Source organism: Pseudophryne corroboree, chromosome 5, assembly GCF_028390025.1.
Source record: "Pseudophryne corroboree isolate aPseCor3 chromosome 5, aPseCor3.hap2, whole genome shotgun sequence".
Taxonomy (NCBI): domain Eukaryota; kingdom Metazoa; phylum Chordata; class Amphibia; order Anura; family Myobatrachidae; genus Pseudophryne; species Pseudophryne corroboree.
The window spans coordinates 692452597-692471373 of record NC_086448.1 but is presented as its reverse complement, the minus strand read 5'-3'; the positions used below and the strand labels follow the sequence as shown (position 1 = coordinate 692471373).

The 18777-nt window shown below is 43.5% G+C and overlaps 1 protein-coding gene across 4 annotated transcripts in view; it reads right to left on the bottom strand.

Moving 5' to 3' along the window:
• TRIM55 (tripartite motif containing 55) overlaps window positions 1–18777 on the bottom strand; it is a 313681-nt gene that overhangs the window by 183751 nt on the left and 111153 nt on the right. For all 4 annotated transcript variants that reach the window (XM_063923825.1, XM_063923826.1, XM_063923824.1 and 1 more), the window contains exon 4: window positions 16874–16969. In XM_063923825.1, the coding sequence (XP_063779895.1) occupies window positions 16874–16969 (96 nt within the window). The remainder of the gene's footprint in view (window positions 1–16873; window positions 16970–18777) is intronic.

Here is an 18777-nt window from a genome sequence, read left to right as displayed (position 1 = left end):
CGGATAAGGTTTGTAGACAGTAGCATATTTTAGCAGTTGTGATCTGTGAGAAATTGCAGCTGCTATGGCAGTTGCGACCACATATGAATAAGGCCCACTGTCCCTAGTCACTATTCCTATTTAAAGAATCATTTAAAACGTGTATCACATTTATAGTAAAAATGTGTATTTTAGACAAAGCCAAGTAACAGTACTCATTAGTCAGCACATCTTAACGGGAGGCACTCAATATCCTGGCTGTCGGGATCCCAGTGCTCTGCATACCGGCTGCCAGGATACCGACAACTATTCTCCCTCTTGGGGTGTCCACGACACCCCTGGAGGGAGAATAAAAAGCGTAGCGCGCCACCGTGCCTGCAGCGCGGCGAGTGCAGCGAGCCCGCAAGGGGCTCTTTAGTGCTCACCCTGCTGCTGGCATTCCGGTGGTCAGGATCCCGGCACCGGTATGCTGGGCGCCAGGATCCAGAGCGCCGGTATATCGTAGTACACCCCATCTTAACGTGTGCTCCATCAGCAATTCATTATGTGCTTCATTGTGTGAATATCACCTGTAATTTAAATAAATAAACGCTGCGGTGACGCCCAGGTCCGCTTTCTTCCTGTCAATCTTCTTTGCGGTCGGCTCTGCGACCGCTTCCTTCGGTAGACGTGATGTAACCCGGCGACCCCTGTCGCCGAGCAACGTCGCGCACGCACACTGCGGCCGCCGCGCTTGCGCATTCCGGACCTATTCGCACCGCAGCGATAAACCGCTGCGTGCGAACGGGTCAGAATGACCCCCAATGACATTCATTTTGGGAAGAACAATTAGCTACTGTATCATACTTGCCTACCTGACCCTCTCCATGAGGGAGAAAATACTCTGTTCCTGGACTTTCCTGGTAATGTATGATTGCCATCACCTGTGGTGAGCTAGTTAATTGATAAGAAAGGTGTTTCACCACAGGTGATGGCAATCATACATTACCAGGAAAGTCCAGGAACAGAGCATTTTCTCCCTCATGGAGAGGGTCAGGTAGGCAAGTATGTACTGTATTCTACAAATATGTCTAGAAAAACACAGATATGAAGGTCATTAATTAAACACAATCAAATTATTTTTTAACAATGGACAAAGAGATCTTCAAAAATCATTCTGTTTAGACTTCACTCCTTCACATACTTGCCTACCTGACCCTCTCCATGAGGGAGAAAATGCTCTGTTCCTGGACTTTCCTGGTAATGTATGATTGCCATCACCTGTGGTGAAACACCTTTCTTATCAATTAACTAGCTCACCACAGGTGATGGCAATCATACATTACCAGGAAAGTCCAGGAACAGAGCATTTTCTCCCTCATGGAGAGGGTCAGGTAGGCAAGTATGCTCCTTCAAAGACTTTTGGAGAAATCAGCTACAGATAGTCACAGAATAATAGGGTATACTAAGCACCCAGCTTGCCACATTGTTAGCCAAATAAGTATTAAAATGGTATTTAGGAAGTCATTGTTGCTGACAGTGTAGCTAGGAGGTATAGTGTACATGCCCACGTGGCACTGGCAGGGAAAACTCTGCTCCGTCAGTTAGCTGACAACAATGTAAACACATAACTCCCAACATGACCCTGACCAGGAGGGACAGAATGCTCTACTCCTGGACTTCCCTCTTACTGCATGATTGCCATCACCTGTGCTGAAACACCTTTCTTATCCATTAACCTGTTCAGTCCAGAAGCAGAACATTGTGTCCCTTCTGGATAGGGTCATGTTGGGAGGTATGTAAACAGCAGCTCTGGTGTAAACTCTGGGGTATTTGTCAGATGGCTGGGTGTCGGCCATAATGTTTTAAGCTTGCCAGGTTATTTGACGAGCCGGGTGTCTTGCACGCTTCAGCATTTCCTGCCTAACAAGCTTGTAAAGAAGAAAGCCAGACTTGTAATGTTTAAGACAAGGAAATTTAGGAGGGTGATATATTTATTAATATGGGAATATGCTGCAATTAATACTATATGTGCATGGAACAGGTTTTATACTTATAATACAGAGCAATTCAGTGACCGCAATACACTTCTTATGAAAAGCATTTTAGGTAGTTCAACACATAAAACACACATGCACTGTAATAGAGTAAATCAGCATACTTGCTTAGCCATGAATTACCTGTCATGTGTCACATATCCTTGTCCACTCATGTAGCCATCAGGGTGGTGAGCATTTTATGTTGCACATGTATTCCTTACTCATCTCCCCTACAGTATCTTTTCTCCATAGTGGCCAGAGAATGATGACAGCATCACTGTTTTACACACACCCAGACCAGTATCAGGGAGACTGCAAGACTCATCAAGGGGTCTGGGAAACTTTCAGACAAGCAGTATGGATTGCTTGCAACAATATAATCCTCTCAGTTTAGTATGGTCAATGGGCCTGATTCAGAGTAGTACGCAAACCCATATTCATTTTTCTAATTTGTTCATTTTGTATTAAGATTAAGAAATTGCACTAAATCACAACAGACAACCAACAATATATTTTTTTCTGCCTGTGTAAGACTGTAAGTTAAACTGTATGAAACCAAGGGGGACATTTACTAAGCAGTGATAAGAGCGGAGGAGTGAGCCAGTGGAGAAGTTGCCCCATCAACCAATCAGCAGCTCTGTATAATTTTATAGTATGCAAATTATAGATGTTACTTCAGTGCTGATTGGTTGCCATGGGCACTTCTCCACTGGCTCACTTCTCTGTTCTTATCACTGCTTGGTAAATGTCCCCCCAAGTGTCTAATAATTGGTTGCTACTGATTAATGCCAATTTGACACCTAATTATAATGTTAGTAAATGACTCAAACTGTTGAGAGAGACTTGTCTCTATGCCTGCGCCTTATGCTAATTTTAGCCTTGCACTATTGCAGCAAATTCTCAAACTTCTTCCTATTTTTCACTATCAAAATGGAACAGTTTATACAATACCAGGAGCTCAGCTAGAGGTGCAGGCGAGGCATGTGCCCCAAGTGATGGAGGCAGTGTGTATGTGAGTGTGTGTGTGTGTGTGTGTGTGTTTGGGTGGTGGGGGAGGACAAGGACGAGGCATGGGAGCTTGGGTCCGAGCTGTCAACTGCATATTAAACATGCCATCCCAGGGACTATACGCTGCAGCAATAAGCTGCACAGCTTTTGCCTCCTCTGATAGGCAGCTTACAGTTTCGGCAGGCAGGAACCCGGTTATTCTTTCAGCATTTACTGAGCCTTACCGTAACTATGCAGCTACTTTTGAGGATGGAGGAGCAGGGGAAATGGGCTCCGGTGTACAGCTGAATAAATTGGTATCAGACTTATCCAATTCCAGGAGCCATGCTGTGTAACTGTGATGTTCTCTATATTATATGGTGCCCACTGTGATGTCTTCTGTGTTTTATGGTGCTCCGTTATATTTTCTGAATTTTATGGCAGTCACTGTAATGCTTTTTGATTGTATGGCAATAACTACGATGCTCTGTGTATTGTATGGTGGTCACTGATATACTCTATATTATATGGTGGTCACTGCGATGCTCTATGTACTATATGGTGATCACTGATGTTTGTCTGTATTATATGCTGCACTCAATATTTTACGGCAGTCACTGTGATGCTCTGTGAATTGTATGGTAGTCACTGTTATATTTTCTTTATTGTATGACTGGCACCGGATGTTCTATGGTGGGTCAGGTAGTGTAAAAAAGCAGGGTTACTTATTTTTGAGTCCTGAGACCTGGAGGGGGGGGGGGGGGGGGGGGCAAGCTGGTCTTTGCCCCAGGTGACAGAACATCTAGCTTCACCCATGACTATAATATCAAGCGGATATACCCCATCTGTGTCACCCCTGTCTGTCTGCCCCTCCCCTTTTAGAATGTAAGCTCTCATGAGCAGGGCCCTCTTCCATCACTTGATTTTTCTTCTCTTACTTAGGCTCATCTACTCCATTTTACTTACAACAGCACCTAGCCATTAGTTTCTGCCAGCCTGATGCTTATTTCAGTGTTACGACCGCTGATGCAGCTATGTTTATAGATCATATACTTGTCCTGCAATGTCTTGCGCTGAAAATCACTGTTTTATTGTTTTGCTCATTTGTTTATGTACTTTGTAAGAGAACCCTTGTGACACCATATAAATAAAGGATAATAATAATATTGCAAGAATAAAGTTTAAAAATTGATCCACTCCTCTTTATTTCATTTTCATTTACAGTTAGAAACTTCCAATGTTATGTCACTAATTAAAAAAAAACACAGAACCATTATGGTGGAAAATAAATGACTTCCTTTCCATTGAGTCTGCCTATAAATACAGTTTGATGTTTTTCTATTGTCTTGTATGTTTCATGATAATCTAACTGTCTTCTGGGGCTACATTTACTAAACTGCACTTTTCAGAGTCGCCGTGTCCTCAGTGGTTTCATCCTTTGGAATTAAAGGATTAATATTAGTAAGTACAAAACATTCCACATTTTATATTTAATATTATTGCCCAACAAATCCAGTGGCCAATACTGCAGAAGACTTTGAAAAAGCTTTGCGTAGTAACTTAGTAACTCAAAGTGTTAAACAAATAAGTAACTATTTTACTTATTATCTGTCCCATTCTATGCATAGTATGATGAGCAAAGTTGTTAACATTTTTTGGGACAAATTCAATTTAGCAATGGAACAATCTCTTTTGCATTAGTATTAAGTTCTGGTGATACAATATTTGAGTTCTGCTTTTGCTTTATGTCATATGCAGTATATTACATACTGTTTATTTTGGAATTAATAGTCTATAAATAGAGATGTGATGAATACAGTTTTAATTCCGTTTGATGTGTGGTGTGGTTGAGCTCCAGGGGAACAGACATAATAGAAACATAATGGAAGGAATTTTGTGCAGAACGCTTAAGGTTATATGTGTGAAATTCCACTCCTGAATGTGGAATGAAGGCAATATTATTATGAACAATCTCTAATGTAAAGCAATGATAAATAAGAGTCTGCAGCAATTTTCTAATACCATTCTTATCTGATAAACCATGTAGCCATTTTTTTTATTAAACTAGAGGCCATCTTACCTTTAGTTAAAGCTATAATGGGATATTTTGAAAAGCTCAATCCTGCTTCCAACATACAGTACGATCATAAATATATGTATGTGGGTGCACTATTCAACACTCTTAAATACTCTTATTGTACTCTATAAGGGAGCATGTTTAACATGGGACAAATTAGATGACTGGCAAGGTGTAAGGATGGTTGCCTCAAGTCAGTACTGTCCCTTCTTAAGCAGAATATTGAGAGATAGGTGGCTGTGACCTGTATTGAATAAAGACATGGCCTTGTCATTCTAATAATGTCATTCCAAGGATATAGAGTTATAACTGGAGTTTCAATATCATGAGCGATATTCAATTGTTATATTGTGCCCGATCTCACATGTAAGTGACAGGAGATCGCAGGTACGATATTCAATTAATCTCTTTTATCACCCTGATTGCCCCCATAGAGGTCAGGTTTAAAGCAGCTAAAACTGGCGAAAAGTGCCATTTGGGCACCCAGACGTGTCACTTTCAACAATGTTTTTGTGCATTTAAGCTCGCCACCCCCAAAGGGTGTGAACTGTAATGCAGACGCCGGCAGCCATCACGTCCGATTGTAGCTATAATTGAATAGTTCTGTTTGGGCACCATCTACTGGCAGCCGGTGGAAAAACAATTAAACTCCGCCCTATCTGTCAGTTCAGCAGCTCCTAGTTAGGTTAGTTCTAGTGGCTGTAATCAGTCAGGTGTGCAGACCAAGAGTTATCATGCTGGGCTGTGTTCTGACTTTTGATTGCAACAGTTGAGTTCAGAACCTTGCTCGGTTTCCAGAATTGTGATGATTAGCTCTTCAGCCATTTTAGGGTTTTCCCTGACACTCCTTTGTGGGTTATAGTCAGTCTGATTTTGTCTGTCCTGCAGTTCACTGGGATGCCTGCTCTGTTCGGGTTATTTGCGCTATTCAACTATACTATGTGGAAGATCTGCCCAGCATCTCTCTACAGTTCAATTACTTGTACTATTTAGGGACCTGGAGTATGTCTACACAGTACAAAAAATCTGAACTATTCAGAACAGCTTCCCAGCCTCTTTTTATTCTGTACGTCACCCGTGCTATTTGGGAGATATGGCTATCATTTCTATACAGTACGAGTATCTGAGTTGTGTAAAGGACCTATTGCCTGTCAGCAGTTCTCTAATGAAGTTATCTGTGCTTTGCTATAAAACAGTACAAGCTACCTGTGTCATGTGAAAGATTGCAGTTATATGGACTATGCAGGAAACATGTTATTTGTCAGCGTTTCTCTAAAGTGAAGTTGTCTGTGCTATGCAGAAAACATGTTGCCTGCCAGTATTTCTTCACTGTATAAACTACCTGTGCAATTTGGAGGATCTGCCTAATACATTCCTGCAGTGCCGTAACTAGGTGTGTGCCGATGGTGCCTTGCCCACAGCGCACATGCATTGAAGGCGCACCATCGGCAGCACACCTCCCCGCCCCTCCGCACGGCCGCAGTCACTTCAGTGCTGCCTTCTGCCTCCCGCCGGAGCCGCCCCCCCAAAGCTGCAGCCACTACTCTCAGACCAGCGCTCCTGCGCTGTCTGCCTCCCACCAGCCGCCGGTGCCACCCCCCCCCACTGGCGCGATCTGAGCAGGGCCAAAGCTGCAGCCACTGCTCTCTGTCCTGCACTGCCTGTCTCCTGCCAGCCGCCAGAGCCATCTCTGGTCTCCGAGTCCCGCTGATGCCTGCCTCCCGCTGACGCCTCTGATCATGCCTCAGCGGCCAGCTCCCGGGTCTCTGCCTCCTCTGCCATTGATGCCGGATCGCAGGTGAGTATAACTCTCTCTCTCTCTCTTTCTCTCTCTCTCTCCCTCCCATAAAAGGGGGACTGCCTGCCATAATTTGTAAAAAGAGGGACGCTGTCTGCCATAATGTGTAAAAAAGGGGTCGCTGTCTGCCGTAATGTGTTAAAAGGGGATGCTGTCTGCCGTAATGTGTAAAAAGGGGACGCTGTCTGCCGTAATGTGTAATAAGGGAACGCTGTCTGCCGTAATGTATAAAAAGGGGACGCTGTCTGCCGTAATGTGTAAAAACAAGGGGACGCTGTCTGCCGTAATGTATAAAAAGGGATGCTGTCTGCCGTAATGTGTAAAAAAAGGGGACGCCGTCTGCCATAAAGTGTAAAAAAGGGGACGCTGTCTGCCGTAATGTGTAAAAAAGGGGACGCTGTCTGCCGTAATGTGTAATAAAGGGGATGCTGTCTGCCGTAATGTGTAAAAAAAGGGGATGCTGTCTGCCGTAATGTGTAAAAAGGGGACGCTGTTTGCCGTAATGTGTAAAAAGGGGACGCTGTCTGCCGTAATGTGTAAAAAGGGACGCTCTCTGCTGTAATGTGTAAAAAGGCAGACGATGTCTGCCGTAATGTGTAAAAAAGGGGACGCTGTCTACCGTAATGTAGAAAAAGGGGACGCTGTCTGCCGTAATTTGTAAAAAAGGGGACGCTGTCTGCCGTAATGTGTAAAAAGGTGGACGCTGTCTGCCGTACTGTGTAAAAAGGGGGACGCTGTCTGCCGTAATGTGTAAAAGGGGACGTTGTCTGCCGTAATGTGTAAAAGGGGCTCTACCTGGTGTAGTGGCGCTACTGTGCAGTGTAATTTGAATAATGGAGACTAAAATGCCTAGTTACGGCACTGCATTCCTGCAATATAATTATCAGTGTTATTAGAAAATGTGCTAGCATATTCTACAGTGCACATTATCAGTGCTTCTTCACAGGTGAAACCATCTTCACCTTATATAGCTGAGTTTTTCCTTTCTCTTTGGCTACAGTTTTTACAACCCAAGAAAGTTTGCCTTTTCGAAGGCTGAATTCCAAGGATATCATTCCAAGGATGCAGAGTTATAATTTCAGTTTAAACTGGATATGGACCAATGTTAATTTTGACAAGTATTTTCAATTTTGTTTTAGTCATAGTTACTTACTTAAAATTGTAGTTGGTTTAAAGTCACATTTTAGTCTTTTTCTTTTTCTTCATTTTAGTAAAGATTTAGTCAGTGGATCTCAATTTTCATTTTAGTCACATTTTAGCCAATGTTTTAGTGATAACTTTTGCAAACAGTTTAATGATACTGTAATGAATGTTGCTGAAGAACATTTCTCTAATATTCCCTTAAGAAGTTTGCATACCTTTAACTATGTTTTTAATAATCTAAGCTCAGTAGCCTGAGAATGTCTTACATACTGAGTCTGACTTACAGTAGTGCTCCCAAATATCATATACAAATTAATGCCTTAAGTTTGTTAGAACAAACAAGTGCAATACACAATATTTCCTTCACAGCAGGTCAAATTTATTATCCGCAAATATCTAGAACACAGTTGTCCTTTAAAAATGTAAAACTCTACTTCCAGTGTTTATTTTGACAAAGATTTTAAATTTACCTTAAGTCTTAGTCGCTTTTTTGCTTTGTTTTAGTTAAGATTTAGTCAGTGGATCTCAGTTTTCGTTTTAGTCTAATTTTATTCCTGAAATAAACTGTAGGTGACGTATACTTCTTGTCACAATTGTTTTTCGACTAAATGAATACTGATTTGGACTGGATTTTGCCCCACTATCTTATCTCAAAAATAGTGCAAGTTCTCAATTATTGCAACCCCTGCATGCTACTACTCCTCAATTCCATCTCCAGCAATTTCAAATGATAATTTTACCATAGAGTTTGAGCCACAAAGCTGAAAGCTCGACCCCCAGATGAATTTAGGTAGATTCTAGGTACTGTTAATTGTCCTTCATCTACAGACCACAGTAATCAAGTGTGACAGTAATAGATCAGAAGCTGCTTCAGGTACCTTGGGCCCTGGTCATGTAGGGATTTGAAAGTCAGTAAGTTAATCTTGAAAATGATTCACCCTCTTACAGGCATCCCGTGAAGTGAGTAGAGAATGGATGGTTTGTGTCTGGATAGGGGCTGGTTGGTTATAGCCTGACAGCTGCATTCAGATTGCAATAGATTGATTATACTTTATTCATAAACATGGTGAGTGTGGTTTAGTAATGGGCAGGGTCAGCCTGGGTGACAAACACAAGCATTTGACTAATTTAGGTGTGTTTGAATAGCCATTAATATATATAATTAATATATATATATATATATATATATATATATATATATAAAAAACAAGTTGTGCGAAAGAGCTATAAACAAATACAGCACCTACAAGCACCATCTGACAAAGCAGAGGATATTCTAGTGACCTCTGTACAGTCATTAAAATATATGGACATTTGTCAGAGAGCTATAAATAAATACTGCACCTACCAGTCCAATCTGACAAAGCAGATGCTATTCTAGTGACCTTTATACAATACAGAGAGCATTACAATTAGTGATGTGCACCGGACATTTTTCGGGTTTTGTGTTTTGGTTTTGGATTCGGTTCCGCGGCCGTGTTTTGGATTCGGACGCGTTTTGGCAAAACCTCCCTGAAAATTTTTTGTCGGATTCGGGTGTGTTTTGGATTCGGGTATTTTTTTTACAAAAAAACCCTCAAAAACAGCTTAAATCATAGAATTTGGGGGTCATTTTGATCCCATAGTATTATTAACCTCAATAACCATAATTTCCACTCATTTTCAGTCTATTCTGAACACCTCACAATATTATTTTTAGTCCTAAAATTTGCACCGAGGTCGCTGGATGACTAAGCTAAGCGACCCAAGTGGCCAACACAAACACCTGGCCCATCTAGGAGTGGCACTGCAGTGTCAGACAGGATGGCACTTCAAAAAAATAGTCCCCAAACAGCACATGATGCAAAGAAAAAAAGAGGTGCAATGAGGTAGCTGTGTGACTAAGCTAAGCGACCCAAGTGGCCGACACAAACACCTGGCCCATCTAGGAGTGGCACTGCAGTGTCAGACAGGATGGCACTTCAAAAAAATAGTCCCCAAACAGCACATGATGCAAAGAAAAAAATAGGTGCACCAAGGTCGCTGGATGGCTAAGCTAAGCGACACAAGTGGCCGACACAAACACCTAGCCCATCTAGGAGTGGCACTGCAGTGTCAGGCAGGATGGCACTTCAAAAAAATAGTCCCCAAACAGCACATGATGCAAAGAAAAATGAAAGAAAAAAGAGGTGCAAGATGGAATTGTCCTTGGGCCCTCCCACCCACCTTTATGTTGTATAAACAGGACATGCACTCTTTAACAAACCCATCATTTCAGCGACAGGGTCTGCCACACAACTGTGACTGAAATGACTGGTTGGTTTGGGCCCCCACCAAAAAAGAAGCAATCAATCTCTCCTTGCACAAACTGGCTCTACAGAGGCAAGATGTCCACCTCCTCCTCATCGTCCGATTCCTCACCCCTTTCACTGTGTACATCCCCCTCCTCACAGATTATTAATTCGTCCCCACTGGAATCCACCATCTCAGGTCCCTGTGTACTTTCTGGAGGCAATTGCTGGTGAATGTCTCCACGGAGGAATTGATTATAATTCATTTTGATGAACATCATCTTCTCCACATTTTCTGGAAGTAACCTCGTACGCCGATTGCTGACAAGGTGAGCGGCGGCACTAAACACTCTTTCGGAGTACACACTGGAGGGTGGGCAACTTAGGTAAAATAAAGCCAGTTTCTGCAAGGGCCTCCAAATTGCCTCTTTTTCCTGCCAGTATACGTACGGACTGTCTGACGTGCCTACTTGGATGCGGTCACTCATATAATCCTCCACCATTCTTTCAATGGTGAGAGAATCATATGCAGTGACAGTAGACGACATGCCAGTAATCGTTGGCAGGTCCTTCAGTCCGGACCAGATGTCAGCACTCACTCCAGACGGCCCTGCATCACCGCCAGCGGGTGGGCTCGGAATTCTTAGCCTTTTCCTCGCACCCCCAGTTGCGGGAGAATGTGAAGGAGGAGCTGTTGACGGGTCACGTTCCGCTTGACTTGACAATTTTCTCACCAGCAGGTCTTTGAACCTCTGCAGACTTGTGTCTGCCGGAAAGAGAGATCCAACGTAGGTTTTAAATCTAGGATTGAGCACGGTGGCCAAAATGTAGTGCTCTGATTTCAACAGATTGACCACCCGTGAATCCTGGTTAAGCGAATTAAGGGCTCCATCTACAAGTCCCACATGCCTAGCGGAATCGCTCTGTTTTAGCTCCTCCAATGTCTCCAGCTTCTTCTGCAAAAGCCTAATGAGGGGAATGACCTGACTCAGGCTGGCAGTGTCTGAACTGACTTCACGTGTGGCAAGTTCAAAGGGTTGCAGAACCTTGCACATTGTTGAAATCATTCTCCACTGCGCTTGAGTCAGGTGCATTCCCCCTCCTTTGCCTATATCGTGGGCAGATGTATAGGCTTGAATGGCCTTTTGCTGCTCCTCCATCCTCTGAAGCATATAGAGGGTTGAATTCCACCTCGTTACCACCTCTTGCTTCAGATGATGGCAGGGCAGGTTCAGGAATGTTTGCTGGTGCTCCAGTCTTCGGCACGCAGTGGCTGAATGCCGAAAGTGGCCCGCAATTCTTCGGGCCACCGACAGCATCTCTTGCACGCCCCTGTCGTTTTTTAAATAATTCTGCACCACCAAATTCAATGTATATGCAAAACATGGGACGTGCTGGAATTTGCCCAGATGTAATGCACGCACAATATTGCTGGCGTTGTCCGATGTCACAAATCCCCAGGAGAGTCCATTTGGGGTAAGCCATTCTGCGATGATGTTCCTCAGTTTCCGTAAGAGGTTGTCAGCTGTGTGCCTCTTCTGGAAAGCGGTGATACAATGCGTAGCCTGCCTAGGAATGAGTTGGCGTTTGCGAGATGCTGTAATGGTGCCGCCACTGCTGTTCTTGCTGCGGGAGGCAATACATCTACCCAGTGGGCTGTCACAGTCATATAGTCCTGAGTCTGCCCTGCTCCACTTGTCCACATGTCCGTGGTTAACTGAACATTGGGTACAACTGCATTTTTTAGGACACTGGTGAGTCTTTTTCTGAGTTCTGTGTACATTTTCGGTATCGCCTGCCTAGAGAAATGGAACCTAGATGGTATTTGATACCGGGGACACAGTACTTCAATCAAGTCTGTAGTTGCCTGTGAATTAACGGTGGATAACGGAAACACGTTTCTCACCGCCCAGGCTGACAAGGCCTGAGTTATCCGCTTTGCAGCAGGATGACTGCTGTGATATTTCATCTTCCTCGCAAAGGACTGTTGGACAGTCAATTGCTTACTGGAAGTAGTACAAGTGGTCTTCCGACTTCCCCTCTGGGATGACGATCGACTCCCAGCAGCAACAACAGCAGCACCAGCAGCAGTAGGCGTTACACTCAAGGATGCATCGGAGGAATCCCAGGCAAAAGAGGACTCGTCAGACTTGACAGTGACATGGCCTGCAGGACTATTGGCTTTCCTGGGTAAGGAGGAAATTGACACTGAGGGAGTTGGTGGTGTGGTTTGCAGGAGCTTGGTTACAAGAGGAAGGGATTTAGTGGTCAGTGGACTGCTTCCGCTGTCATCCAAAGTTTTTGAACTTGTCACTGACTTATGATGAATGCGCTGCAGGTGACGTATAAGGGAGGATGTTCTGAGGTGGTTAACGTCCTTACCCCTACTTATTACAGCTTGGCAAAGGCAACACACGGCTTGACACCTGTTGTCTGCATTTGTGTTAAAATAATTCCACACCGAAGAGGTGATTTTTTTTGTAATTTGACCAGGCATGTCAATGGCCATATTCGTCCCACGGACAACAGGTGTCTCCCCGGGTGCCTGACTTAAACAAACCACCTCACCATCAGAATCCTCCTTGTCAATTTCCTCCTCAGCGCCAGCAACACCCATATCCTCATCCTGGTGTACTTCAACAGTGACATCTTCAATTTGACTATCAGGAACTGGACTGTGGGTGCTCCTTCCAGCACTTGCAGGGGGCGTGCAAATGGTGGAAGGCGCCACCTCTTCCCGTCCAGTGTTGGGAAGGTCAGGCATCGCAGCCAACACAATTGGACTCTCCTTGGGGATTTGTGATTTAGAAGAATGCACAGTTCTTTGCTGTGCTTTTGCCAGCTAAAGTCTTTTCATTTTTCTAGCGAGAGGATGAGTGCTTCCATCCTCATATGAAGCTGAACCACTAGCCATGAACATAGGCCAGGGCCTCAGCCGTTCCTTGCCACTCCGTGTCGTAAATGGCATATTGGCAAGTTTACGCTTCTCCTCAGACGCTTTTAATTTTGATTTTTGGGTCATTTTACTGAACTTTTGTGTTTTGGATTTTACATGCTCTCTACTATGACATTGGGCATCGGCCTTGGCAGACAACGTTGATGGCATTTCATCGTCTCGGCCATGACTAGTGGCAGCAGCTTCAGCACGAGGTGGAAGTGGATCTTGATCTTTCCCTATTTTACCCTCCACATTTTTGTTCTCCATTTTTTAATGTGTGGAATTATATGCCAGTATCAATAGCAATGGCCTACTACTATATATACTGCGCACAACTGAAATTCACCACAGGTATGGATGGATAGTATACTTGACGACACAGAGGTAGGTAGAGCAGTGGCCTACTGTACCGTACTGCTATATATTATATACTGTTGGTCAGCAAACTGTGCAAAACTGAAATGCACCACAGGTATGGATGGATAGTATACTTGACGACACAGAGGTGGGTAGAGCAGTGGCCTACTGTACCGTACTGCTATATATTACATACTGTTGGTCAGCAAACTGTGCAAAACTGAAATGCACCACAGGTATAGATGGATAGTATACTTGACGACACAGAGGTAGGTAGAGCAGTGGCCTACTGTACCGTACTGCTATATATTATATACTGGTGGTCAGAAAACTGTGCAAAACTGAAATGCACCACAGGTATAGATGGATAGTATACTTGACGACACAGAGGTAGGTAGAGCAGTGGCCTACTGTACCGTACTGCTATATATTATATACTGGTGGTCAGCAAACTGTGCAAAACTGAAATGCACCACAGGTATGGATGGATAGTATACTTGATGACACAGAGGTAGGTAGAGCAGTGGCCTTCTGTACCGTATTCCCATATATTATATACTGGTGGTCAGCAAAATGATGCACTGTACTCCTACTATATACTACAATGCAGCACAGATATGGAACGTTTTTCAGGCAGAGAACGTATAATACTGGTGGTCACTGGTCAGCAAAACTCTGCACTGTACTCCTCCTATATAATACTGCTGGTCCCCAGTCCCCACAATAAAGCAGTGTGAGCACAGATATATGCAGCACACTGAGCACAGATATGGAGCGTTTTTCAGGCAGAGAACGTATAATACTGGTGGTCACTGGTCAGCAAAACTCTGCACTGTACTCCTCCTATATAATACTGCTGGTCCCCAGTCCCCACAATAAAGCAGTGTGAGCACAGATATATGCAGCACACTGAGCACAGATATGGAGCGTTTTTCAGGCAGAGAACGTATAATACTGGTGGTCACTGGTCAGCAAAACTCTGCACTGTACTCCTCCTATATAATACTGCTGGTCCCCAGTCCCCACAATAAAGCAGTGTGAGCACAGATATATGCAGCACACTGAGCACAGATATGGAGCGTTTTTCAGGCAGAGAACCTATAATACTGGTGGTCACTGGTCAGCAAAACTCTGCACTGTACTCCTCCTATATAATACTGCTGGTCCCCAGTCCCCACAATAAAGCAGTGTGAGCACAGATATATGCAGCACACTGAGCACAGATATGGAGCGTTTTTCAGGCAGAGAACGTATAATACTGGTGGTCACTGGTCAGCAAAACTCTGCACTGTACTCCTCCTATATAATACTGCTGGTCCCCAGTCCCCACAATAAAGCAGTGTGAGCACAGATATATGCAGCACACTGAGCACAGATATGGAGCGTTTTTTAGGCAGAGAACGTATAATAATGGTGGTCACTGGTCAGCAAAACTCTGCACTGTACTCCTCCTATAATACTGCTGGTCCCCAGAATAAAGATATTTGCAGCCCCCTGAAAGTTCTGAAACAGAGTGAGAGGACGCCAGCCACGTTCTCTCACTATCATTTCCAATGCACGAGTGAAAAATGGCGGCGACGCGCAGCTCCTTATATAGAATCCGAATCTTGCGAGAATCCGACAGCGGGATGATGACGTTCAGGCGCGCTCGGGTTAACCGAGCAATACTGGAGTATCCGAGTATGCCTCGGACCCGTGTAAAATGGGTGAAGTTCGGGGGGGGGTTCGGATTCCGAGGAACCGAACCCGCTCATCACTAATTACAATAACATCTATACAATATATTGAGCATCCTAGTGACCACTATACAATACAGAAATCATTCTAGAGACCAATATACAATACAGGGTGCATTTAAGTAACCTATATACAATACAAAGAACATTATAGTTACCTATATACAACAGAAGTGCGTTTACTAGTGACTAATATACAGTGCAGGGAGTTTATTAGTAACCCCAATATACCAATACAGGGACCTTTTTAGAAAATTATATACAATACACAGTGGATACTGGTGACATATATAAATAAAGACAGTATTCTTATAGCTTTTGATGACTTACAATTTCCATTCATATGGTTTGCCTTGTAATATTGTTATTAGATATAACGGACTTCATATGCCAAGGATGGTATTGCTCAAAGACCAAGGCAAATAGTAAAAGCTATGATTAATAAATGCAGCTAGTAGAGCCCCACATTGTATATAAAATTAAAAATATTACTGAACTGTCACAGAAACATTCAATTATTATTATTACACCTTTAAAACAATCTACAGTGTATATACACCAACAAACTGGGAGCACAATAGTGACCACCTTATATTTTTATAAAGAATAATAAATGATCATTCCCAATAGTTTTCATTTACATTATAACAATTGTCCACTATAACAGGATTAGTTTTTATTCCAATTTCTAATCTGTCTTTGCTGGTGGACTCTACCTCATAGGAGTATTTATAATGGGTGCAGGATGTGCTGTGTGTGCACCCAGAGTGTACTTACCTTGTGCCAGCAAGCAGGTCCCTCCTCCTCTGGGGTGCCATCTTCTCAGCAACGCCTTTGGGAAGATGGCACTGCACAGTGAAAGCAAAGATTGTGGCCTTTGCTCTCTTGTGCTCATATGATCATATGGTGTCTTAATACATATCGCTGGGAAGATGGCACCCAGAAGGAGGAGGGACCTTCTTGCTAGCGCAAGGTAAGTATACTCTGGGTGCACACACTGCACATCCTTGGAGGAGGGGGCCTGCTGCTTTAATATGCCCCTGCAGCAGGGTCGGACTGGCCCACAGGGGAAACCACCGGTGGGCCATATATCCTTCCCCTCTAGGGATCAGGTTCCAGACTGTGCATTGAATTATACATTTGTTACATTATACTGCACAGGACTATGGTGTATTTTCTACAGTGCATAGCTGTTATTAATCTGGTACATTATCATGCATGCACTAGCAGTATTTACTATATATATATTTATCAAAGGGCCCAGACCATGCACTCTCTAGTCTCTAATGGTTAGCAAAACCTCTGTGGCAGCTGGCCACACCCCCTCTGGAGACTGGCCACACCCCTAAACATGGGCCTCTACAACTACATTTCCCCGGTGGACCCTACATGCCCCAGTCCACCACTGCCCTGCAGTACTTTATATTTTCCTGATTAATCAAATTACTGTGTCTGTGTTACTATAATAAAAATTATAACTTTAAAAAAATATTAAAAAGATTAACATAAACGCTAAAATAAAGCAACTGTTTTTAGAAATATCCTGTATTACATAGTCAGCATCACTCACCTCTACAGTTTTACAAGTTTCTTCTAGTTGGCTTATCACTGCTTGAATCCGGTCATTGCATCCAACCAGTATAGCAATGCCATCCGACAGCTCCGACTAAATAGTAAAAGACACATACAATTATCAACTGCACACATCAAATACAAAAGAGAGACACACAAGACAAAACATTGTTGTGATGTTAAGATTACATGGTAACATTAATGACTATGGGACATGTTCTTAAAAATTATGAATTCATTCCGCAAATACTGGAGGCTGCACTAAAAAGGCATGATTTTTAGGGAAGTAGCTTCAAAAGTATTGGGGGTAATTCTGAGTTGATCGCAGCAGGAATTTTGTTAGCAGTTGGGCAAAACCATGTGCACTGCAGGGGAGGCAGATATAACATGTGCAGAGAGAGTTAGATTTGGGTGGGTTATTTTGTTTCTGTGCAGGGTAAATACTGGCTGCTTTATTTTTACACTGCAATTTAGATTGCAGATTGAACACACAACACCCAAATCTAACTCTTTCTGCACATGTTCTATCTGCCTCCCCTGCAGTGCACATGGGCCCTCATTCCGAGTCGTTCGCTCGGTAAATTTCTTCGCATCGCAGTGATTTTCCGCTTAGTGCGCATGCGCAATATCCGCACTGCGACTGCGCCAAGTAATTTTGCTATGAAGTTAGTATTTTTACTCACGGCTTTTTCTTCGCTCCGGCGATCGTAGTGTGATTGACAGGAAATGGGTGTTTCTGGGCGGAAACAGGCCGTTTTATGGGCGTGTGGGGAAAAACGCTACCGTTTCCGGAAAAAACGCGGGAGTGGCTGGAGAAACGGAGGAGTGTCTGGGAGAACGCTGGGTGTGTTTGTGACGTCAAACCAGGAACGACAAGCACTGAACTGATCGCAGATGCCGAGTAAGTCTGAAGCTACTCTGAAACTGCTAAGAAGTTTGTAATCGCAATATTGCGAATACATCGCTCGCAATTTTAAGAAGCTAAGATACACTCCCAGTAGGCGGCGGCTTAGCGTGAGCAACTCTGCTAAAATCGCCTTGCGAGCGAACAACTCGGAATGACCCCCCATGGTTTTGCCCAACTGCTAACAAAGTTCCTGCTGCAATCAACTCAGAATTACCTCCATAGCCAGCTGCATGACAGTTACAGGCCACATAGCTATGTAAATCTGTTCCTATGAACGATAAGATCACTGGTAAAAAAAAATGCAAAGTACAAATTGAAAATTTTAGGTAATTTTTGACAGCACATTTTTACGTTTTGTTTGTAGTTTCCATACATGTCCGAAGCTGATTTGTCCATAGCAAAAGTATACCTACTAACAGTGTAACAGGACGCTGCATTTGAGAGTGAAGATGAATGCTGGAAACAGTGGCCTATCTATAATGGTTGTAGGGTGTTGGGTGCACACAGGTCCCTAGGTTCAGATGTCTATCAATCATCTGTGGCACTGTTTCCAAATCTCAGTCCATACTTGAGCATAGGGTGACTTGATTAGTGCCTCAGTTATTTTGATCTAATAATCTGGGTTCTAGCATGGATACCTTTAAAACCTAGATTGTTTGAGGACCAGGGTTGGGAAACACTGATCTATGGATTGCCATTGATGGTCCATGGTTTTGCCATCAAAGGTGCAGATAAGATGATTTTCCACCATCAATGGCAGAGAGTGGGGCACAAAGCTTAGTTGCCCAATTACATCCCCTTTTCTGATTGACTTACTGCTTAGCCCTGCCCCACATTGCAATGTTCAGTGCCCCCTTTTCATGTTTGGCCTGCCGCCTGTAGTAGGGATGCCTCTGATTGTTGGAACCACCTCAGTTTTTTTGTCTGATAGGAGGGGCCCATAGACTCCTGTACACAAGCCCCCTTCATTCTTAAATCACTCCTGACTGGAGACT